The sequence below is a fragment of the Peromyscus leucopus genome, chromosome 4, assembly GCF_004664715.2.
Source record: "Peromyscus leucopus breed LL Stock chromosome 4, UCI_PerLeu_2.1, whole genome shotgun sequence".
NCBI lineage: Eukaryota > Metazoa > Chordata > Mammalia > Rodentia > Cricetidae > Peromyscus > Peromyscus leucopus.
Genome location: NC_051066.1, coordinates 83,975,706 through 84,002,020, shown reverse-complemented (window position 1 = coordinate 84,002,020; position 26,315 = coordinate 83,975,706). Strand labels below are relative to the sequence as shown.

The window sequence follows — 26,315 nt, the reverse complement described above, 5'->3', positions numbered from 1 at the left end:
ATATATATATATATATATATGCAGTGTCCATGATTTACAGTATCTCTTTTCAGGGTTTTTACTAGAGTACTGTGGAATTAGTCTATTTTGTGGATTAATGCTATTGATCTGCCCTTAAATGTTAATTGTCCTTTATCTACTGCTTTATTTTTTCATGATCATCAGTAATTCAAAATTAATTTAGTGTCATATATACTGGTGATTTTACGATTACTTCTCCCAAAGAGCGACGTGCCCCTTCTTGTTGCGCTTAAGCGCCATCTCCTGTGTGACTGCTCACACTCACTCAGAACAGACACAAGTGGCCTTTTATTTATCTTTATCTTAGAACATTGATGAAATGTCTTGCTTGTGTAGACCTACTTTTTATTCCTATGGCTAGCAACATAGAACATAAATGTAGTTTCATAAATGGTGAGTGAAGACCAACTGTTATTTTCGAGAGTTGCAGCAGAACTAACCTTTCAAACATTTACCAGTCTTTTGATTACCCAGCTCTTAATGTCTCAGAGACACTAAGTATCTTCCCTAACTTTTGTGATGATTACATTATAATATTCCAACCACAAAATTAGATATTTTGACTTTCGATTCCCTCTGTTCCCCTCGATGCCTCATTTATATCTTGTTTAATAGTCATATAATGTTTGTAAAACATAAAAGTGCTACTACTAAAACTAAACATTTTGTTGAAATTGTCTCATTTTCACTGTTTTAATTATTAAGAAAACACTATCTTGATTGATTTCTCACTTTCCTACCTTATTAAACTTCATTTTCTTAACTTTTACTTTGTAACATCTGCTCTGTGCAAGAGTTTCCTGATGCTTTAGTGTGCAGTATTAGTGTGCAGTATTACATACTTTGGGTCACATCATTGAATAAGTTTAGGAACATGGAAAGTCCCAACCATCCTATCATCCTACCTAATATACATACATATGTGTGGTCACCTATGGATGGGACACTAGGATTTGCATATAGTAATCTGCGTGTGTATGTGTTTGTGTGTGTGTGTGTGTGTGTTAGAAAAATTTCACCATCACTCATTTTTAATTTAATGCTTATGATTAGAAATTAATCGTGGAGGAGGGGTGGGGATGTAGCTCAGTTAATAGAATGTAACTAAGCTTCCCACTACAATAGGCTTTTTTTAACCTATGCAAAGTTTAATAACTAGTATCACATAATTCTGATTAGAGAATGCATACTCCCAGTAACTCAGAAAGTGGAGATAGTAGATCAGAAGTTCAAGGTACTCCTCAATTATATAACAAGTTTGAGGCCAGCCTAGAATACTTGAATTTTGTCTCAAAATAAAAAACAAAGTATAAGCCAAAATGAATTTAATATTATAATGTCATCACTAAAATGATTTGCGCCAAAATCATTTATTACAGAGAACAGTTGGTCAAGGGAGTGAGTTAAAGAGATCAGTATTGTGTAATTTTTAGAATACTATGAGCAATCTACATGCTTGATAATTTTTAAAGAAAACACATCTAACTTCTCTGTATTTCTATATGTTTATAAAATTTTATGTGATATGAATTTTTTGATGTAGGTAAAACTATTTTTCGTATATAAAAACAGAAAAACACCGGTGATAGGGTGAAAAGTCAGTAAAGCACTTGCCTTGTAAGCATGGGGTCTTGAGTTTGTTTTCTGATACCCTCGGCAAACCTGGGCATGGTGGTGTGAACTGGTAATACCAACACTGAGAACATGAGAACAGAGGATTACTTCTGGCTCATTAAGCAGCAGCCAGCCTAGCCTCATTGGTGAGGCCACTGGCAAATGTAAGGCATATCACATAAAGTTGTCATCCAGCCTACACACACACACACACACACACACACACACACACACACACACACACACACACACACGGTCCTGAAAGAATAGCACTTTTTTTTTTCTGGCCAGAGACCTGTATGAAAGATGCTTACTGTGACTACCCACGCCATAGTATTTTTAGTGATTTGCATTAGCTCTCCTGTTTCTCTGTACAAAGAAGGTAAGCCAGTTGTGTGAATGTGGTTAAAATCTAGACCATGTTATAGATAAGAGGGGAAACTATAGATCACAATGGAATTGTCTAATAATTTAGTAAAATATAATTGAAGAACATATTTTTTTAAATTGGCAAATTATATGGTTTGTTACAGCAAATAAAGATTTCATTGTAAATAGGGTACAATTGAAGCTACCAGATGAAATGTTTGGAGAACTTGTGCAGTATGAGTCATCATTTTGACACCTACACTCTTGCTAAAATGGGAAAAGGGATAAATTTATGAAATGCATTGATTGTTTTGTTTGTAATATAAATTATATTCTTTTTGTTTGTTTGTTTTTGTGACGGGGGTTTCTCTGTTTAACAGACCAAGCTGTTCTGGAACTCACTTTGTAGAACAGGCTATCCTTGAATTCACAAGATCTGCCTACCTCTGCATCCTGTTATATTCTTTTGAGATATTTTTCCCTTCTTTATAAGGCTGTGTAATAGTTACAAATGAAACAAAATAAGTGCTTAGCAGATAGCCATGATTCAGGAGCTATGATGTAGTGGTATCCATTGTGGCTGGCTTCCTCACGATCCATTGATCTGTAAATTGTATCTACTTATGATTTTCTGTGTTGGCCTCCATTTGCTTTAAAGAGAGGCTTCTTTGATGAGGGGTGATAGTTATGTAGGTGGGAATTGTGCCTATCTAGCAAAATTTTGATTAGCAGATTCTCTTCTAAGATCAATGACCTCATTAGCCCAGGGAAACTGGCAATGTTCCTAATACCAGGGATGAATTCACTCCTGTTGAGTAGGCCTTGAGTCTGGTTAGGCAACTGTTGGCTGCTACCAATCAATATGTGAGTCCCCCTTGTTACACCTTTAGGGGTATTTTGCCATTTGTCATTTTTTGTGGTTCATAGCTATCTTTGCTGGGTAGGACTATTGATTGTTCCCCTATCTTGGTCACTTGCATGGTATTTCCTGGTTCGATGGAAACAAGACTGTGAGAAGGAGACTTTCAAGTTAGTTCCACCTTGAATGATCCAAGTCTTGTGTCATAGGTGTGTGGCATCTTAAAATATTAGGGACTTATTTTCAGCCTCTGAGAGGCAACCAAGGGCAAAAGCAACAGTCTGTATTATTTTGTGAATCACATGGACTTCACTGACTTACCATTTGAAAGGAAATTTCTCATGCTTGGTACTAGGGTTTTGTTAGTCTATGCTTCTTAGGGAATGTATTGTCAGCCTAAGTGGAATAAGTTCTCTTAAGGTTATGAGTGTGTGTATGTGTGTGTGTGTGTATGTGTACATTTCTGTGTATTGTGTATAATTATAGGTAAATATAAATTAATAAAATTCCATGAGGCATTATAAAAAATAAAAACATTTTCCACTTCATATCACCTGAATCGTACTATTGACCTGTCATCTGTCCCCCATGGTTCCTTTATATTTTCCCGATTTTGGTGGATGCTCCATTATATACTCACATCTGAGGATTTTAAGCTAGGGATGATAGATGAGAAAGAACATTCAGTATCTGTCTTTCTGGATATGAGTTACTTCACTCAATATAATCTTTTCTAGGTTTATCCATTTACCCACAAAGTTTATGATTTTATTTGCTTGACTGTATAGTACTCCATTGTGTGTATGTAATGCATTTCATTATCTATTTATCTGGCAGAGGGCAGTTGGGTTGTTTCCATTTTTGAGCTATCGTGAGTAGGTAAGCAATGAATGTTGCTGAGCAAGTATCTGTAAATTAAGTTATCCAGTCCTTTGGATGTATGCTAAGTAGTGCTATAGCTGGGTCATATGGGAATTTTAGTTTTAGACTTGGGGAATTCTCTGTGCTGATTTCCTGAATAGCTGAGCCACTTTGCAGTCCACCAACAGTAAAGTTAGGTCCTTTTTTCTATCACTTTCCTAGCATTTTTTGTTAGTCGTTCTTTTGGCCTTAGCCAGAACAGCGTGAGATGAAATCTCAAAGTTGTTTTAGTTTGCATTTTCCTAACTTCTAAGGATGATGAACAGGGTGTTTGTTTGTTTGTTTGTTTTGTTTTGTTTTTTTGAGACAGGGTTTCTCTGTGTAGCTTTGGAGCCTGTCCTGGATCCTACTTTGTAGACCAGGCTGGACTTGAACTCACAATGATTCGCTTGGCTCTGCCTCCTGAGTGCTGGGATTAAAGGCGTGCGCCACCACCGCCTGGCTTGATGAACAGTTTTTGAGGTATTTCTTAGCCATTTTTATTACTTCTATTGAGAGCTTCCTATTTAGATCCCTAGCACATTTTTTAATTGGGTCATTTGTTTCCTTGACTTATTTTATTTTATTTTTTTTTGATTTCTTTGTATATTCTGGATATTAGTTCTCTGTCAGCTGTTTATCTGACAATGTCTTTCACATTCTGGGAGTTCCTTAGTCACTCAGTTGATTGTTTCCTCATTTGAACAAAAGCATTTTAGTTTTATGAGGTCGTGTTGTTGATTGTGAGATTTAATTCCTGAGCAAGTGGGAATCCTATTCAGGAAGTCTTTTTCAACTCTTATGTTTTTTGTAGACTTCTGCTTTTGTTTTCTTCCAGCAGTTTTAGCATCGCAGGTGTCAAATTGAGGTCTTAAGACCCACTAGGAGCTGATCTTTGTGCAGGTTAGATTTGAATCTATTTTCATTGTTCTGCTTGTGGTCACCTCATTTTTTTCAGTTCCATTTGATGAAGATGCTGTCTTTTCACCAGTATGTATTTATGGCATCTTTGTCAAACTTCAAGTGGCTGTAGTACAAGTATTCATGTTTGTCTTTCTGTTTCATTCTGTCAGTCTTCATGTCTGTTTTTGTGCTACTACTATTTTGTTTGTATTACTGTAGCTCTATAACACATCTTGAAGTATAGGATGGCAATCTCTGAAGTGTTAGTCTTTTGCTCAGTATTTCTTTAGTATTCTTGGGTCTTTCCTAATTCTATATGAATTTTCAATTTTTTTCTTTTTCTGTGAAGAATATTGTGGTTATTTTACTGGCATTGCATTGAATATGTAAAATGTTTTTGGTACGTTGCTTATTTTTACAATAGTCTACCAATCCATGAACATGGGACATCTTTCTATTTTCTAGCAGATGTTCCAATATTCTTCTTCAGAGATTTGAAGTTTTAACTGTAGATGATTTTTACCTTCTTGGATAAGCTTATTCTAATATAGTTTTTGTCTTTTATGCAGTTGTAAATAGGATTGTGTCCATGATCTCTTTCCCAGTGTGTTTGTTGTTGGTGTAGAAAGCTAGCTGATTTTGTGCCTGACTACTTTGCTGAAATTGTTGATTATTTCTAGAATTTTTCAGGTTGATTTTTTGCAATATCTTATGTATAATATCAAATCATCTGCAAATAGGGTTAATTTGATTTTTCTTTTTCTATTTGTATCTCTTTCATTTCCTTCTCTTGCCTTATTGCTCCAGGTAGTGCTTCCAGTACTATGTTGAAAGGGACTAGTGGATAGCCCTTCTTGTTCCTGATTTTAATGGGATTTTTTTTTTATCTTTAAGTCTATGTTAAAACAATGGCGTATTTCTAGTATAAAGCCAATTTGATCATGGTGGATGATCATCTTGATATACGCCTATGTTAGGTTTCCTAGGAGATATATATCTAGGCCTGTAAACATAAAGGATGGCAATGAGAGTAGGGAACTGTGGGAGTGGAAATGAGAGCCTTACCAGTCAAAGGTGGCTCTTGAACCAAGCAAGTTCTAAGTCCACCCGTCTGGACCTGGACTTGTGGGATGGGGGTGGTGGTAGAGGGGGATGGGAAAGGGAAGAAGTAGCTTACCTGTCATAGTGGTCACATAAGAAAGAAGGGTCACAGGCTCTAGGTTTGGAAGTAGTCTCATGCCTTGACCTTCTCAGTAGGATGTGGGGAGAGAGAAGGAAGAGAAGAAATAACTGACCAAGCAAAGGTGGCTCAGCATCATGGGCAGCAAGTCTGGAACTGGCCACACACATTATTTTTATCAGGGTGTCTGAATAACCTTGTCAGAAAGCTCATTTTTCACCAGTTACATCTGAGATTCTCCTCTGTATTCCATGTTGCAAATGTGTGCTTTGTCCCCTCCAGGGCCCTAGTATTCCCTGAGGCTGCTTCATAGTATGTGTGTTTGTAATCAAAGTAATTCAGCATTTTTACGTGCATCGAGTTTTTTAGGATGTGTTTTAAAAGTATAATTAGAGTGTGATTTTTCTTAAGTGTTGCTAGAAATCGAGCTTCTTTGCTAATCCGATGCATTACTGAACTATTATAGCTGTAGATTTTCATTTTTTAGTATTCTTTTCAAAATCTGTCCCCAGAAGTGCCCCTCACTTCACTGCCTCAAGTTTACAACACAAAAATGATTAGATTTACACAGCTAAATTCCTTTTGTAAGATTCTTTTTTATATTTTTTATTAAATTGCAATGAAAAGAGCCTTTCACTAAAGTTAAAGAATACACACATAAAGGGAAGGCATGAAGGTTGAGAACTGCTGCTGTAGAGGAATAACATCTTCTCTAATCTAGAATGACTGAACTGGTTTGCCAGGTCAAAGTGTAGCTGTGTAATCACTGTTGTTACACTACTCTTCCTACATAGCTGATTGAATGCCTGTAAGCTTTAAATGATGTCAGAGTAACAGTTTCATAGGCAGTACCCTTCCAGCAATAGATGCCGCAGCCAATGCACCAGATGTGATGTCTGTGGGGATACCCAAATGAACCATGGTCCACAGTGAAGTTCTTAAGATGCTTTGCCTTTTCTTTCTCTCTTTCTTTCTTTCTTTCTTTCTTTCTTTCTTTCTTTCTTTCTTTCTTTCTTTCTTTCTTTCTTTCTTTCTTTCTGTCTTTCTCTCTCTCTCTCTCTCTCTCTCTCTCTCTCTCTCTTTCTTTTTCTTTTCTTTTCTTTTTTTTTTTGGTTTTTGAGACAGGGTTTCTCTCTGTAGCTTTGCACCTTTCCTGGATCCTGCTCTGTAGACCAGGCTGGCCACGAACTCACAAAGATCCACCTGCCTCTGCCTCCCAGGTGCTGGGACTAAAGGCGTGAGCCACCACCGCCTGGCTGCTTTGCCTTTTCTATCAGGATCCCTGCATCTTCTCATATTTTCCATTTTCTTCTGGTGTAAAAAGGTTATCCCATTACCATTTTTATTTTTAAAGTTGAGTCATTGTTTTGTTATGTCTAGAACTGAAGATATTCCTCTATCAACTTCCCAAGTACTAGTTACTGAGATTACAGATGCCTGTCATCATGCCTAGCTCAAGGCACAGAGAGCAACTATGAAAGGAGCAGAGAAGAAATAATTGTCTTAGCTGGAGACACAGCTTCGTGGGTAAAGTGCTTGTTGCACAAACATGAAGACTTGAGTGCAAATTCTGTAGCCGGGGCATAAAAGCTTGGAATGGTGCAGCATTCCTGTATCCCCAGTAACTAAGTTAGAGATGGCTGGGTTCTAGGGGCTGGATGCCGAGGCACTCTAGCCAAAACACTAAGTTCCAGACCAGTGAGAGACCTTGTCTCATGAACTGAGGCAGAGAAAACACCCAAAGTTGACCTCTGCCCTATGCATACACATGTATGCTTGGCTGAGTACACCCGCATGTAAACACTTACTCCTCCCCCACACAAGAAAGGTTTATCTTTTTTTCTGCTTCTGTCCTAATTGTGCCTCCAAGTCTTATTTTCTGCAGTGATCTCATTATACACTTTCGTGAGATGAGAATTTTTTTTTTTTTTTAGGATTTGTAAGAATTATATGAACTATTAAAATATAGAGACTGTTGTTGTATCCCTCTTGTGCTCCATGGGTCTGGTGAGTTCTCTCCAGGAGGGTATGTTAGGTAGCCCAATCTTATGAGGGGATTTCTTTGAGTAATGACAGCTTTGCTCAGTTTAAGACAGAAACAATTATTCCTTATCCAGACAGCAGTGTTCTGTAGCACTCAATGAGTGCTGAACATTTAATTGTGAAATAAGTAGTTTTTATAATCCTTCAGTACCCCGATGCCATGCTTTATGACTAGTTTTCATTTCTCAAAGTTTCCACCCACCACATCCAATTAGTCTATTCTAGTCTAGTCTATAAATGCAAAGTAGATCATAGTATAGGTTCAGGAAAGAATAATGTTTATACAATATGTACCTGACATTCACTGTGGTTAGACAATTTGTTTAACCCTTTCTTTTTTTGTCCTCTGTAGAACATTACTAATTACGATATCCCAGAATTTGAGAATTATTTGGTTACATGTGATTTTATATTTACTTTTCAATGAATAAATAATAGCAATGAAATGTCTGGGGTTGTTCTTGACATGAAGGAAACATACACTTTGCTATGTTCTTGTAATAAGCCTTCCTCCCATCAGCCTGTTCAGCACCTTCTTGCCTGCAATCTAGTTACTATAGAAATAGAAGTCTCTAAACCACTATTTCTTACAGCCTACTATCTACTTAATGCTATTGTGTCTTAAGAATTATTTGGGAAGGGCTTATACTTCTAAGATTCTTAAATGCTTGCCTGACATGCACAAGGCACAAGGTTCTTTCCTCACTATCACTGATAAGAATAATGCTCAAAGTGCCCCATTTTTAGCTAAAATAATATAAATTCTTTGCTTCAGTCTTTCAAGAGCAACATAATTTGATTTGATACCATCTTTTCAACATGTTTCCTAAGTTTTCTGCTTCACAATTCTAACATATGAACTAAGGAGGGAATAATTTTCAGTAAACAGCAAAACATTTGGAAATACCTGAAGATTATTCATTTTTCCTGTTTCTTTTCTCCTTTCTGATATTGTAGATTCCATTTTATTGATGTTATAATTATTTCTTTGCGTTCTCAAATTCCCACATCAGACTGGAGAGCCTATACACAATATTTGTATTGCCTGCTATGGCTCTATCAGTGCAGAATGCTCAATTAATATACAGAACATGGATGAATGCCGTGCAAAATGTGTCTATTTCCTAAAAAAAATCTCTAAAGTTCAGTATGTGTTTTGTGTATTTCAGTAATTCAGGCTAGAATTTATTGTTGACAAGTGAAATGTAACTGCAAATATTTTTAAGTCACTTTATTTCTTTTTGAGGGGGTACATGTCATTTTATTTTATTTATTCATCTATTTATTTTACATACCAGCTGCAGTCTCCCTCCCATACTCCCCTTCCAGCCCCTCTCCCCGATCCCTCCACTCCTATGCCCCAATCCCCTACTCTTCTGGCTCCCTCAAGGAAAGGGCAGGTCTCCTGTGAGTATCAATAAAACATGGCATATCAAGTTGCAGTATGACTAAGCACCTCCCCATGTGTTAAGGCTTGGCAAGGCAACCCAGTATGAGGAATAGGGTCTCAAAAACCAGCAAAAGTGTCAGAGACAGCCCCTGTTTCGCTGTTAGGAGTCCCATAGAGGACCAGGCTTCTGTATCATATATGCAGAGTACCTGGGTCAGTCTCATGCAGGCTTCCTAGTTGTAGGTTCAGTCTGAGGTTAGTTTATTGTGCGAGCCTTCCCATGGCACCCTTGACCAACATTCTGGTTCTTATACTCCTTTCTCCTCTGATGGAACTAGAAAATATAATCCTGAGTGAGGTAACCCAGACCAATAAAGACAAACATGAGTGAGTCCTCATAAGTGGATTTTCACTGTAAAATAAAGGATAACTTTGCTACCATCCACAGACCCAGAGAGACTAGGTTACCAGGAGAGTTCATGGGGGGACACCCAGATCTCCCTGGGAAAGGGAAATAGAAGAGATTTTGTGAGTAGACTTAGGGCAGGTGGAGAAGGGAACATGAGCAATCAGGTTGGGAGTCATGGAGTAGGAGAGCACTGAGGGGCAATTTTGGGGTTGGTCAGAAACCTGGCTCAGGAGAAACCCCCAGAAGTCTATGGCAAGGAGCCCAGGTTAGACTTCTAGCAATAGTAGATGAGTAGCCTGAACTGGCCATCTCCTGTAACCAGATTGGTGCCTAACTCAATTGTTGTCAGAGAGGCATCATCCAGCAACTGATGGCAGCATATGCAGAGACCCACAGCCAAACATTAGTCGGAGTTCAGGAATCCAACATTTTATTTCTTAAAAAAAAAAAGTCAAAATTAAAAATTACCAGGAAAAAAATTCTTAGGAAGAAAGTGAAGCCAGGCCATATTCTTTCCAAATTCAGATGCTAACTTACTATTAAAAATCTTGCACAGATTGGAAATGACTAATCAACATTAGGAAAATGTAATTGGGAGATCTGCCCTCATGCTGTTCATGGCTAAAAATTTCTTCATGTCCAATTTTAGCAATGGTGTTCCAATGTGAATTTTTTAATGATTAGAACTGCTATATTGAAAAGAAATCAGTTTATCAATTTCTTAGTCCCTGTTGATGATTTCAGGTACACTGGTCTCTTATCACTTTCCATATTCAGTAAGGAGCATTACCATAGTCTCAGAGACTTCCAGACATAGAAAGCATGCAAATATAGGGCTAAGTATAGTCCAGAAAAATGAAAATTTGTATGAGTAGAGAATTAAATTAAACTTATTTGTGATTATTAGCTTTATCCATCTATGATGTTTTGGTTTTAATGTTTCATTTTAATTTTGGTTACTATTTTTAAATTAAAAAAAAAGACCTTAAAGCTATAACCTGTGAGTTCTTCTGTCTTCATCAGAGCTTGTGACAAAAGCAAGCAATATTTATACCAGGCAACATGCAAAACAGTTGTTTGTTCTTAGAATATATTCAACCAGCTTATCTTCATAAACACCCTGAACAAAATGAAATGGTAAAATAGTAGTTGCTTTTATGTATGATGAAGACCTATGAAGCAAAGCTCAGCCTTAGGCCCATGTCTTTGATCCCAAGACTGGGGAGGCACAGGCAGGTGGATCTCTTGAGTTCAGGGCCAGCCTGGTCTATAGAGAGAGTTCCAGAACATCCAGAGCTAAACAGAGAAACCCTGTCTTGAACAATGAAATGAAATGAAAGAAAGAAAGAGAAAAAATCATTTGCATTTCAGTGATATCACTTTGATAGGGGAATATTATTGGGTGACAGATTTAGTGATAACATTGCCTTCAACCATCTTCCTTCTGGACCTTCTTCAGTCTCTTCATAAATTGAAGGATTTGGATATTCAGTTATATAACTTTTTGCTCTGAAATTTTTTCTTTCCCATGTCCAAATCAGATCGACAGCTGTGGTTCAATTGTTAATTCACTGCAAAGAAATAGGTACAACAGGATAATTTCTTTGATTTTAGGTGATTATGGAGATACAATATTAATTATTATATCAAAAACAGTTAATGTAAAGCAAAAAATACTTTTTTTATTTTAAATGTAAAGATTGCTCACCGACAAACAAAACATGTTACAGAATTAAACATTACAATGAATTATAAATTATTAGTGTTCTCAAGAGTTCTCATTTTTAATGAATCAATTTACTTGTCAATAACAGTTTGATGGTCTGCAGCAGTTGACAGCTTTTGCTTAGAGTACTGAGGCCTCCATTTTGGCAGCTCTTTCTTGACTGATGCATGCTCCTTGGTGTCACCTGATTCTAAGTGGTGACCTTGGGATCCTTAGCTTTTTTGTTCATGTCATATCAACAAGGATGCATTAATGTACTTACTATTGATCTGTCCTCATTCCACCAAATTAAGTGGGAAGTAGTTTATTTCTTCTTTAAACCACTTTTATTTTTATTCTGAGAAGAAACTGTCTTCCTTCTTCCCCACATGTCCCCTCATCTTGAAATGTGCATGTGCCTGCATGCCATTACTCATGGTATGCCCCAGTGAATTTTTCTGAGTCCTTTTGTTCTGCTTATACATACTCACCAAAACCAGAAATGATGCTGTTGTGTGCCACAGAGGGACACAGACATCGCAAGAACTACTGGTACTCCCTAACTGAGAGGCCACCCTTTCGGTCCGTCATCTAGAATAATGCTCTCATTGGATACTAGTCAAGTCATGACTTGTCCATCTTTTCTCTTTCCTCTATCCAGTGTCAGAGAAGTATCTCTTCTTAAATACAGTTTCTCTGCTGTTTAACCAGCATTTCCCATTTATTTTTGCTAAAAGATGCAGTGCTTCTTTGCAATAAAATGGTTTCGGTAGTCTCCAAAAGATAGGAAATATAAAACAATTTTTTTTCTTTTTTCCCTGTGCCAAAAAAAAAAAAAAACCCACAAGGAACATATATTATTAAAAAAAACACCTGCCTAAAAAGAGAAGGAAGAGTGCAAGAGATAACGAAGCACACCTCAGAACTCATCCTGGCACAAGGAGTGGGGTGGAGGGAAGGAGGAAGAAGACTTAGAGCCTGAGAGGAGAGGAAGGAGAGAGGAAGAGAAGGAGCATGGATGAAAGACATTTTCCCTCGGACCTGATGGATCCTAGTCGGGATGGCTGATCCACAGTTAAACTTCATGGTTTGACGTCTACAGTGCCAATCTGCTGTGCTTTTTGGTAGCTGTTCACAGTTTTATTGTTCTCCTCCTCTGTCACTCCCTCTCCTTTTAATTTGTTTAGGAAGAATACTGGAGGAGTTGGTGTTGATCAAACAGCCTTCGTGTCATCTCAGTTGCTGACATCATCTTTTGCCTTTTTCTTTTACAAAAAACTGACGATTTCCACTTGTCCATTTTCCTTCCCTATGTTTTCCTTAGAGCAAACAGGATTACTCTCATGCTTGGTAAACTGTAAAATCATTTCCCTTTCTTCCTGGAGAAACTCCTGAAGCTCAGAGAACTAAGATGATGTAGTCAGGGCTATGCAGTTAATAATTGAATTATCTAGAATAAATTCAATATCAACAGTAAGTTTGATTTTTTTTAATTAAGTAAGTTGTAGTAGGTAGCATGAGATTATATTTGTGACGTATTTATAGAGGAGGCTTATGAAAAGGGTTATTTGAAGCATGTTGATTTGTTTTGTAAATTACTAAGAAAAGGGTGCATCAAGGATAAAGTTTTCTACTATATTATCAACTTGTGAGAATGAAAAATGTCACCTAATGTCATATTAACTGTCCATGAGAGTGAAAAAATCATAATGCATATTATAATTTTAAAAGTGAAAAGTGATGGCTCGGGTCACCCATTTCCCCAGGACATGTGGTACTGTTCACTTCTTGTTTCATAAATCCCATTTATCTCCCACTTTTTGCTTGCTGTGTCTAGTAATAAATGATTTTTATTCTCATGCAGAAACTTTCTTGATTGATAGTACTCTGGAGGAGAGAGATGGCTTAGCAGTTAAGAGCACTGACTAATGTTCTAGAGGACCCAGGTTCAATTCCCAGGCCATCTGGTGTCCAATCACACAAGGATAAAAAAAAAATCAAGGAAATAGTACATCTCCAAGAACATAATCATGATATATTTAAAAATCAATAGTGTAAGTTGTAATCATCATCTCAAATATTCCAGAATACTTTTAAATAAGAAAACCACACCTTTTAACAAACTTTTTGGGATTTATTTGACCTGTGACAAGTTAATCATTTGAAAATTGTTTATTTAAATCCAGTTTTCTGGGCAGTATTTGATGTTGATACTATATGAGCTTTGTCTGGGGAAAGTTCTTTGTTTAAATTATGCTGAAATGACTTTAAAACAGAGATAAGGATGGATAGAAGATTTGTAACTTAGAAGATTTTTGCTTACTCACTAAGAACATGAAGATATACACTGGGAAAAAAAGTTATCTGATCCTGAGATTTGTGCATGTCTTTCTCCTTTAAGATATTTATTTGCTTATATTTCATGTGCATATGTGGGGTTTTTTTGCATGTATGTCTATGTACAGTACACATCCCTGATGCCAGCAGAAGCCACAAGAAAGCTTTGTATTTTCTGGAACTCCAGTTACAGATGGTTGTGAGCTTCCAAGTGGATGCTGGGAACTGAAACAGAATTCACTCGAAGAACAACCAGTGCTCTTGACCACTAAGTCTTCTACAGCCCCTCCAAATGTGAATTTCTTAAAATGAAAAATTACTTTTTAAAGTAGTATAAAATATATATCCATGCTTTTTGTACCAATGCTGGTAGAAGTATATTGTTAAGTTCTGTAAATTTTTTTATGCTGGTGCTGGGGAAATGGCTAACTGTAAAAACAACTTACCATACATGTGTGAGATCCTGAGTTCAAAGCCCCAGAGCCCACATAAAGCCAGGCACATGTACCCACCCAATACACACATGTCCATATACATGCACCACACATGTGATACAGAATCATAGATTATATACACACCACATAAAAAAGTAAGTAAAAAAATTGTGTCAATGCTGCTTGTACATTTTTTTTTTACCATGTTTAGTTCACTTTGTTTCATGGCCATCTTCTTTCTATTTTAGTGAGAAGACTTCCTCCAGATTAAGTAGGTTTTAATGTTCAAGGAGTAGACACATTTTAATCCATTTCAGGAATTTCCCTTCTTGTGAAGTTTGTACATACAGTTTTTAACATGTGTACTTAAATATATTTTAACTCCGGTTGATAATTCTCATTGTATCCAACATCACTACATTGTCTTTATTTTATATTCCCAGTGACCTTATTGAAATAGTCCATTAAACTAAACGCATGACTTTGGGAGGGTGTTCAGATTTGCCTGATTTCCAAATCAGTCCTAACCAACTAATTTGCTCGCTGTTTCTTATGGTCTAGATCTGGGGTCTTGCTCAACTGTAATTTCACAATTCTGTTTACAGTGTGACCAAGTAAGTTAACTACTTTCTATGTCTACAGTGTGACCAAGTAAGTTAACTACTTTCTATGTCTGGGAAGAACCACACATTTAAAGATATGCATCTAAATATATTCTAGTGTTCTGGTAGAATTATTGGTGAATCTTTCACTCTCCAAAGAGGCATGGTTTGGATGAGAAATAATATTTAATTAGGTAGTATGGAATGGCATATTCTTTGTATTTTCTTTCTAAAAACTATTTCTTTCATTTTTGAGATTGTAGTATAACTAAATCATTCCCTCCTCCCCTTTCCTCCCTTCAAATTTTGCAGTATACCTCTCCTTGCTCTCCTTCAAATTCATGGCCTCCTTTTTTTCATTAATTGATATTACATATATATTTATATACATGACTATAAACTGCTCAGTCTGTGTAGTTTCTTTTATGTCTTTTATTATCCTTGCTTTTAAACAATAGAGACATTTAAAGGTATTAGAATTGTGTTACTTTGGTGGTTATTTTCAAAGATATGTACCTAATTTAATGACAAGCTTAGAATTTGTCTCAGCTATTTAGACATAAGTCTTTGACTTTTTTGTCTTGTATATGTTAAGTTTTTTACTTTTCAGATTGTATTTTATTTGTTCTGTGACTGTTTTTAGGAATATCTATTCTCATTCCCACCTTCATGAATATATCTAGATTTCATTGCAAGTATTTAATGAAATCAGTATGATGTCAGCCACTCCTATTTTAAGCCATCTCCAATGATGTGACATTATTATTACAGGGAAACATATTTGTTTGGGAGTAGAAGAAATTACTCTTTCTGAAAACCTATTTTTTTCCTGAAAAACATTTATCTATGTAATCCACCCACAGCCAGTTTTACTAGCTATAAAGCACTATAGAGCTAGCATCATGGCAGAGTGGCCAGTTTGACCACATGGGGAAATATTAATATAACTTGGTTTTCTAGTGGATTTTACTGATATTTTGATGAGGTTTCCTTTTTTAAAACACTTAAAGCTCAAAATAAAGCCAAGTCTCATTTCTGAAAATTTGAATTTAAGGCAAACAACACTATTTTTATGTTTGTTTCTAGTTGTCTACTTCTATAAATTAAAGGAGTTCAAAACAATGTTTTTATGTTCATGCTAAAGAGTAATTTTCTTTTTCTATGTTGGTAAGGTTTTTCTAGATATGACATTTGGTTCAGGAGGACACACAAAAGCCATGCTGCAGAAGGAACCGGATATTACTGTCTATGCTTTAGACCGAGACCCAACAGCTTATGCACTTGCCGAGCAGCTTGCCAAAGCGTATCCGTAAGTAATACTGTATTTGTTTTTGGTGCCCAGTTTCACCAGGTTTGGTTTCTCTCCCTGGACTTCACTTTACCTTGAATGTTGTACTCTTTTTTCCTAATTGGCTATTTCACTGTTCATACACACCCCTGCAAAAGACAGAATTCATGTAAACAATGTCTACAATGCCACATAAAGTAATGACATTAATGCACATATACTTTCTAAATCTGTGGGAATAAAATACAAAACAATGACTCCAGTATATAAGATTAAATATATCTTGAAAATTTCCAGAAACACTATTTTGACAATTAGCATACTGTCCGGAAATCATTCTTGTTAGCTGTATTTAGTGATGTTTACCTCTAGTATGTACTGCTCACCAAGCAGAGGCACATGGATCTCAATCTTGAGACCAGGAATGTAAGGCCTACCTGGGCAAGATATGAAGACATCTTCTCAAAATATTACACAATACAATACAATGAAAAACTTTAATAGTTACTTTCTAGAAATTGAGCTGAATAAAGTAGGAGATCTCACAGAGTATATCTGACAATAATACACCTGCTTCTCTGAATTTTCTGAAATTCACATAGAGACAGTTATTTATCCTTTTCCTAGAGCTAGTGGGCTCTCACGCTGACACTTTTAAAATAAATAGGATCACAGAGATGGTTCAGCAGGCAAGTGTGCATGCCTCCAAGCCTGACAACCTGAGTTCAGTCCATGAGTCTCATGTGGTGGGAGGACAGAGCCAAGGTCTACACGTTGTCCACTGATCTCTGATCTCCCCATACAAGCAATGGCTTGAATACTCACATGTACCCACACTTGTGGCACACACACACACACACACACACACACACACACACACACACACACGTTAAATATTGTCTTATTTTGTATTATGAGCAACCACTAGAGAATCGTGTGAATCACACAGAAAAATGGCATCATATGGTGTTTATAATACTTTAGAAGAGAAAGTGTCATGGAACTTAGGTGACTGTTTCCCAGTTTAAGGACTATTTTCAGGAATAGAGATTTTTATTCTGTCACACTCAGCACCTGCATCAGGAAAACAGACTGGAGTTTGACTTTATGGGAACTGGTTATTACTTACCACTATCTAACAATGAAATGGTATCTTTGGTCAAATAGCACAGTATGGCCACGGGGAAGTTCATCTAGAGTCTAAGAGTAGAATCATTCCACATTCAGGTGGAGGATGTTTCCCATGCTTTCAACAAATTGTACAGATCTAAAGAGAAAGATTCATGCTCTCAATGAAATTCTCAGTAATGTACATTCTTCTGCAAGTCTGTCAGCTTGATCTCATTTTCTCATTTTCTCTAGAAATAATATGAAAATGTGGTTCAACAACATGGTGCTTTTTTAAAAAAATTTTTTAGGTCTTTCTCATTTCTTCAATGTAACATAGTTGTATTTGTTTTAAGTAGATTTTATTTTACCAAGCATAATATTTTTCATTTTGTAGATGTGGAAGCTATTAGTGTTAGACATATAAAAGTTTGAAAGAAATAAAAATTATCAAGCTGTTTTTATTAAAAATTCCCAGTTAAACAAAAGAATGTAAGGGAAATCATTTACATTTATTTGATTATTCCTTTGTACATTTGCGTGCCACAGTGCACTTGTAGAGTTCAAAGAACAACCTGTGGGAGTTCTCTCTTTCTACAATGTGAGGCCTTTTGTAAAGGATCCATTTTCAGTTCCCAGACCCATGTAGGGCAGCTCACAATCACCTGTAACACATCCGCCAGAGGATCCAGTACCTCTATATTCTGCTGGCCACTGCACTCACACATGTACTTCACTCCCACCCCTATACATATGCGCGCGCGCACACACACACACACACACACACACACACACACACACACCACACATAATTAAAAATAAAAACCCAACACGTGATATGATAAAATCGCTACCTGTAAATTTAAATATCCATGTAATTTTAAATACCTGTTATAAGAAATGGTGTTAAAACTCCATTCACAAGAGGCCCTAAAAGTAAATAAAATTGTTAATAATAAGTTTATCAATTTTTCTCTTTCAGATAAAGTGTAACTTTATGAAATACAGTACAAGATCTGAACAAAGGGAAACATATCTGTTTGGGGGTAGAAGAAATTACTCTTTCTGGAAACCTATTTTTTTCCTGAAAAACATTTATCTATGTAATCCACCTCCATAAAGCATTTCAACTTCATCTTAACTGATATTTTGTTTTTTATTTGAATGATGTGATATTTTTTATAGTAGATAGAAAGGACATATTTTTGAATAAAAAACAGAGGAAGCCTAGATTGCCAGGTATCAGGTAATACTGTAAAATGACTATAATTAATCAGTATGGCATTGTCATGAGAATAGGCCCAGTGAGTTCTTAGAGATTCTGGAAACAGATTCCACTAAGTAAAACAATTTAAAGAATGACAAAAATATTTATACTTATTAGTAAAATAGCATATTATAATAAATAGGACTGATGTGCCTTTCAGCTTTACAGAAAAAAATGGACCTCTATGTTTATATTACATTAAAAAGTGAATTCCAACAGAGGGAAAATGTGTGAAAAAATGGTAATAAAATTCTAAAAGTAAACTGAAGGAACAATATAGAGTTAATTTCAATTTGAGAAATTTCCCTAATCACACTCCCAGATCTATAAATCATAATTTAGAAATCATATTCTATAAAATAGAAAATCTTGGTTATAAAATGATACACCAATTTTTAAACAGTAAATTTGAGAATGAAGTCTGGTATATATTAATGTAGAATGAGTTTTGATAAGAAGAGCACAAAATCCAATTGTCAAAATGGACATAAAAATTCTTTTAGATTTCTTCACAGAACACTTTGAAAAGATGATCCAACTTAGTAGTGGTAATGAAGGTAATGAACTTATAATGGTACACTATGGAGAAGTATAATTTTGCTAATGAAGATATAGGGAACACATAATAAATTTAAAGGCTATTTATAATACTAATATAAATATATGTTTTTTTGTCTAAATAAAAAAGGCAGTGTCTATCAAGATACCTCCTTGGGCTTAAACATTATATATATGTTTATATAATATATACATATATATATATTATATATATATTAGTCTGCATAGGTACTTATTGAGGACTTGGTGACAGGAGGCTTTGGAGAACAAAACAGTAGCTAAAAGAAGCTATACTTGTATGATCACATGTATGCATATTCATGTAAATTATAATATACAGTGTGTTATTATATGGTGTATACATATATATGTACACACACACATATATATATAGACACACACACACACACACACACACACACATATATATATATATATCAGTAGTACAAAATGGGCACAAGAAAAATTTGAATGGAAGTTATTTCTGGGAATACTGGATGTTTAATGAAATATTATCTTCTTGAAACAAGGAACCACAGTTTGTGTTAGAGAACACAATGAAATGAGTAGTTTTTTACTTTAATATGAACATCTTTTGAGAAAATAATTACTTCTTTATGTATTTATGTTCCTGTCATTTTAAAATGCTTTACACTTCTGAAAATTTTCATATTATTTACCCTGTCAAAACTAAGTTAGACCAGCATTTTTCTGAAAACTGAACAATTCAGGCAAACGCTGACTTTTCTGTTAACCAATTTTAGCTCTTTCAGATAAGATGGCATGTTAGATTTCCTGCTGTTTGAAAACTGTACCTTTTCCCACTGCCTCTGAAGACTATGCCAAGGAAACACATTTAAATTGGAGCAGCGGGGCACACAGTTTAGTCTTAGCTTACTGGAAAATGGATGTTCAAGGCAATTTAAAAACATAGGATCCTTTCTAATGACTTGAGGAGTAGTATGCATTTCATGTAATAGGCTCAGAAAATATAGAAATGTTTGAAGAGGGAAATAGAAATTATGCTGATTTCATTATTGGGTTTTTTCAAGCAAATTTTTAAAAGCTAGGCATTTATTGCTTTCAGCAATTTAAGAACTTTCCTCCATAGCGATGTAATTGGGAATTTATCTGTATGATGCAATATATTCATAATTATGTATGTATTATCTTTACATTAGATGTTTGACATTTACCTTCTCTTCTTATTAAGTTAAAAAAAATCTCAACTTTTGTCACATTTGCATATGAAGTCAAAACAGGGAAAAGTCTTTAATTCATGGCTTCAGGTTGTTTCATATGTGCTTTCCACCAAATGACAGTGACTAGAAATAATTTACATATATATTCTCTGGCAAAGCCAAAGCAGTTGAGTCTGGCTTAGCAGCTCAGGTTATGTTCTCCAGGAACTAGAAAAAGAGAATACCGACACTTTCTAAAAAAAACTCTTTTTTTTTTTTTTAATTCCTTCTGGCCCCTGGGCTATAGGATGGTACTCACTGCATTCAGGGCAGGTTCTCCCCCATTAATTAATACACTACCCAGAGATGTGCCTCACTAACTTAGATGATTCTCAATACCATTAAGTTGGTAAGATTAGCCATCTTACATGATAATATTGCTAGACAATGGTAATTCCTAGTCTTCCAACTTTCCAATTTTTTTCTTCATTAACTTTATACAGCATGAACAGTTTTGATAAAATAAAAATTTTATTAAAATAGTTCCCTCATTTAAGTACTCTGGTGCCTTTCCATTGCTCTTAAGTACAAGAGCAGGATCTTGAACAAGGTCCAACATGATCTGCTCTAGGTTAACTCCTTGGCATGTCTCTTCTATCTGTTGTGATGACTTGTTTCATAGTTCCTTTCAATGTGCTATTCTCCTTACTGTTAGGGATCTTTGAATATTCTGTTATCACCACTTATAAACAAACATTCTCTCCTGTTGTAACATTCCTACTTCCTTTACCAAGGTAACATTCATTTGGTCGTGGCTGGAATTCATTTCCTCTGTAAATCATCACAGATGTTCTAGACTAGAATAATACTGATACCATATTATCTTAGAACATACTATACTTATTAACTGTCATGAACATAACCAAAATTTAATATTTATGAAATTATCTGATTGCTATCTATTTTGCCTTATACTGTAAGCTTAGTAATGATATAAGCTACATGTCTTAGTTTCTTTATAGCTCTCAGGACTTAGAAATTTCATGAAAACTAGTTAGTACAAAACATACTTATGAAATAAACACATTCATCAAGCCTTGGGAATTTTAAACCAGAGTTCAGTGATTTTACTTTCACAAAAAATAATTCCATCCTGTAATGTTGTTATACCATGGGCAAAGGTTATATTTACAACATTCTTTTTTTAGACAACTGTGTTATCAAAAATATGTGAAAAGATAATAGACCACCATCTGTAGTTCAAAGATATGTCATATAGTTGGATGGGTAGGATCGTGGGGAGGTTCTGGGAGGAGTTGGGTGTGGTGGTATTGTGTTCCCCAAAATATTGTGCACCCTAATAAACTTATCTGGAGTCAGAGAACAGAACAGCCACAATATTAAACATAGAGGTTAGGCAGTGGCAGCACACGCCTTTAATCCCAGCATTCCAGAGGCAGAAATCCACCTGGATCTCTGTGAGTTCAAGGCCACATTGTAAACAGCCAAGCATAATGACTCACGCCTTTAATCCCAAGAAGTAATGGCAGGAGGCAGAAAGGTATTTAAGGTGTGAGGACAAGGAACTATAGTCTGGTTAAGCTTTCAGGCTTTCCAGAAGCAGTTCAGCTGAGATCCATTTGGATGAGGACTCAGAGGCTTCCAGTCTGAGGAAACAGGATCAGCTGAGGAATTTCAAGGTGAGATAGCTGTGGCTTGTTCTGCTTCTCTGATCTTCCAGCGTTGACCCCAGTACCTGGCTCCAGGTTTGATTTTATTAATAAGACCTGTTACAATTCTTGCTACAGTTGGGGAAGGGGAAACACGATCAAAATACATTATGTGAAAAAATTTTAGGTTAAAAATATTTATAAAACAAAAAATGTACATTTTGAACAAATTCATAGAATGTAGCCAAATATGTGAATGATTTTAAGAAAATTGTTTCATTAGAGGTAATCTTAATTTAACTTTATATAATACTTAATATTCCTATTCTCTTCCTTTCCATTTCATAAAATGCTAATTAAGACCCATGAAAACAATTTCATGACTTATTAAAAAGACACACTAAGGGCCGGGCGGTGGTGACGCACGCCTTTAATCCCAGCACTCGGGAGGCAGAGGCAGGCGGATCTCTGTGAGTTCGAGGCCAGCCTGGGCTACCAAGTAAGTCCCAGGAAAGGCGCAAAGCTACACAGAGAAACCCTGTCTCGAAAAACAAAACAAAACAAAACAAACAAAAAAAAAGACATACTAAGTAGTTTTCTAGGCCTGATTAACTCAGGATTTATAACTGGCAGATATTGTATTCATTTCTTTTGTATCACTGTCATGAAATACATGACAGAAACAAGAGGCTAGATTTGTTTTGACTCATGATTCTGGCACATTTAGTCCACGGTGTAGTGGCTATGTCCTTGGCATCAGAATTTAGGCCCAGCGACATACCAGGAAGCAGAGAGAGAGAGGCCAGAACTACAGTTTGAGTAAATCCTTCAAACACTTGCTCATGGTGATCCACTTCTGTCAGTTTGGTCCTACCTTCTGAAGGAGATAAGCTTCGCAATACAGCACTACTAGATGCAGCGTAAGTGTTCAACCCCTGAGCTTGGAAGGGATAGTTCAGACTGTATCAGGTACCATTGTTATCTCTATTTGAAGATGAGAAAACTTCGAAACAAAAAGTAAGTGACTCACTTTTTATCATTAGTAGATGTTAGAGCCAAGACTATAAAGAAGCTGCAGTCTTGCCCTGAAGGTGTATATGACGAAGGAAAAGAGATGGATGTTAAATTTGGAAAGATTTGAGGTTCGTGTGACAAAATTTTACTGCTGTTACACAGAAGGATGAATAGGGAGTAAATAAATGATATAGACTGCTTGAGCTCATAAACCAGTGAACAAATGTATGTTTCCAAGATCGAGTCATTTACCCAAGAAGAAGAACATGAAGTGGAAGACTCTAGGTAAAATTTGTGAAAGGCTTGTGTTCACCTCTAGGAAACTATTCTACATGACTTGGTGATATTGTAGGGTTGGACTACTTTCTTTATACTTGCCAAGTCACATGACTAAGAATTCTTCCAAGTTACCAAAAAGAAAAAAAAAAATACATTATTGGTGAAATTATTAAGGCCATCCATGTAGTTAAAAGGGAGGTTTATTTTGTGGGGTAACTTATAAGTGAAGGGATAGGTAATAGGGTCTGGGAAAGGTATCACACAGTCCAGCGGTGTTCTCTAGAGAACTCTGCTCAGTCTACCTCCAGCGTCCAGGGTCAAGGAACCAAGAGAGCTGGCACATCCAGATCTCGGGTCTTCAGGGTCCTCTCTCAGCCCCGCCTTGTAGGCGTGAGAGTTACCGAAGCCTCAATGGGGGTTGGAACTTCCAGATTAAAGCTGGAATGGCTACCAGCTACATTACATCTCATCATTTTTAAATTAATTTTATGATTTTGAGTAGTGGTGCATTGATAGCTACATTGGTATAAATTTGTTAGAACTTTTAGAGTTACATTAAAAATGGGAAGATAGAGACCATTAACTGAAAGTAGACTTTCTTTTCTTGTTCGGGTTTTTTTTTTGTTGTTGTCCTTTGTTTTTTGAGACAGGATTTCTTTGTGTAGGCTTGGCTGTCCTAGAACTAGCTCTGTCGACCAGGCTGGCCTCAAACCCACAGAGATCCACCTGCCTCTGCCTCCAGAGTGCTGACACTAAAGGCATGCACCACCATGGCCCAGCAAAAGTAGAAGTTCTAATGGATGATTTTTTTTTTTTTTTGGTTTTTCGAGACAGGGTTTCTCTGTGTAGCTTTGCGCCTTTTCCTGGAACTCACTTGGTAGCCCAGGCTGGCCTCGAACTCACAGAGATCCGCCTGGCTCTGCCTTCCGAGTGCTGGGATTAAAGGCGTGCGCCACCACCGCCCGGCCTCTAATGGATGATTAAGAAATGAAAATCCTTTCAGTCTGTTGTATAGCTGTTAGTTACCTTTCTGTCTCTATGACCAAAGTACCCAAACAGAATAATTCAGAAGGAGAAGAGTAACAAAATAAAAAGCCCACAAAAACAAAACAAAACAAAAAAACAGAAACTAAACCATGGCATTCGTTTTGTGTTCGCCAACTACTCCTAACATTCAGCCTACCCTGGAGTGTGTTGATGTGATCTGCTGGAAAAGACGAATGTTCCCTTTGTCAGAAGGTAAGAATTGCAGATAGCTTTTTGGTTGGGGGTGAAAGAGATAGCCCAAACCTAAAAAGATAAATACACGTTTCCTCTAATATTGTGAATGTTATTTACATTTATAGGTATTTTGCCTGTATGTATATGTGTGTGAAGGTGTTAGAACTCCTGGAGCTGGAGTTACAGACTGTAGTGAGCTGCCATGTGGATGCTGGGAATTGAATCCATGTTTTCTGGAAGATCAGCCTGCTCTGAACTACTTAGCCATCATTCCAGCCCCTGGATATTAAATTCTAAGCTTTCAGTTATGTGGCTACAATCCAAATAAGCACAGAGGTTAGCTACCTAGTAATGGAGTGGGGTAGGGACAGAGTGGAGAGGATTCCCAAAGGAAGAGAACATAGATGATAGTGTTATGGACAGATAAAGGTGAAACCAGAATAGAAGGATTAAATAGGAAGAGTGATAGAAGAGAGGGGTAAGGGATGGACTATAGGGAGGGACAATTAACAAACACTAAAGACCATTTGAAAAACTATGTGGAAAGCTTCTACTGTAGAAGCTTCCTAAAATATATACATATAAGAAAGGAATCTAAATTAAGCCTCCAAATAGTAGGTTATATAATGCACCAACAAGGAAAACCTCTAGTGCCAGGAATAGGTTACATCTTGTTGAGTCATTGGTCAAACATGTCCCATGGAGCCCCCCAAATACCACAGGCTATTGGTTGCTTTCTACAACATGATGATAAGGCCCTGTTGTTGAAGACAATACTTACTGTGTTATCCAACACAGTGATGTTAACTAGAAGCTTGACCCCAGTGAATAGCCTTCATGGTACTAAAAGGTACTCTTCATGCTACCAGAGGAGAAAAGTAATCATCAATATCACCCAGCTACAAGTCCTGCAACCTAAAGCAGCGACCTGCCTGCAAGATACACTGGGGCACTAGTGGCACAAATGTTATGGGAGTAGTCAGTTACTTTTTTTTTATTGTATTTCAGGCTCATTCTGTGAGGTAGAACCCATGCCTGACACTGTTTAAGTGGCCAAGAACCTAAGACTCAGTGTGTCATGGGCCTGGGGGAAAGCCTACTACTATTATTCTGCTACAGGAATATAGCAATAAATTGACTCCTAATGACATACTTCTATACCCATGCATCAGTTCCTCACTCAACCCACATTAGAGAAACTTCTTTGCAATACTTAGGAATTACCATAGAGACCAACTGGACTATGTAAAAATGACAGACAACAGAGCGCTCAGTTCTAAATGGGATGCTTTTATCATACTCCTTCCCTCAGGGGTCTGTGTGGAAGAGGAAGGCAGAAAGGTTGTAAAAGCCAAAGGTGATGGATGACTCCAAGGAATCAGTGTCTTCTAGACACAACAGAACTGGTACACATAGAAACTCAGAGACTGACTGCAAACACAAGGCATGTATAGATTCAAGCCAGATTGGGTGCCCAGCACTGAGATAGGAAAGTGGACACATTGTATATTCTTGCTCACCAAAGATAGAAGCTGTATCTAACAGATGTTTCTGTCCCCAGTCACTAGCTCAAGGCATGGAAAAAGAATAATTTTGATAACAAGTGTTTATTAAGGCTTAAACAAGGCAGAAATTAATGGTGTTTTGGAAGGACATGTTTTAAGATTCTTTTGCCTTGAAAGGCAAGTTGACCTAGAGGCTTTGAGTACCTTGAACATTGCCATTCCTTAACCTGTTTTGTCTTGTTTACCTTGAAATATGGTAGAATGTGAAATATAGATGCCACGAGGAAAGGGCACATGGTTTGGAGTGAGATGGGATTTCAGAGGAAGAAGATCTAATATCTGCATTGTGCTCAAAACACTTATGTATGTGGCACAGGAAATACTTAACTGTGCTCCTTATGTGCAATTTTAATAGTAACTTGGAGAACAGGTGATAGATATGTTCAGGAGTTTTCCATA

At 36.5% G+C, this 26,315-nt stretch overlaps 1 protein-coding gene across 1 annotated transcript in view; it reads left to right on the top strand.

The window, feature by feature from the left end:
* Positions 1 to 26,315, top strand: part of Mettl15 (methyltransferase like 15) — a 160,040-nt gene that overhangs the window by 52,354 nt on the left and 81,371 nt on the right. The window contains 1 exon segment of the mRNA XM_028882391.2: positions 15,939 to 16,075. Coding sequence (XP_028738224.1) covers positions 15,939 to 16,075 — 137 coding nt within the window.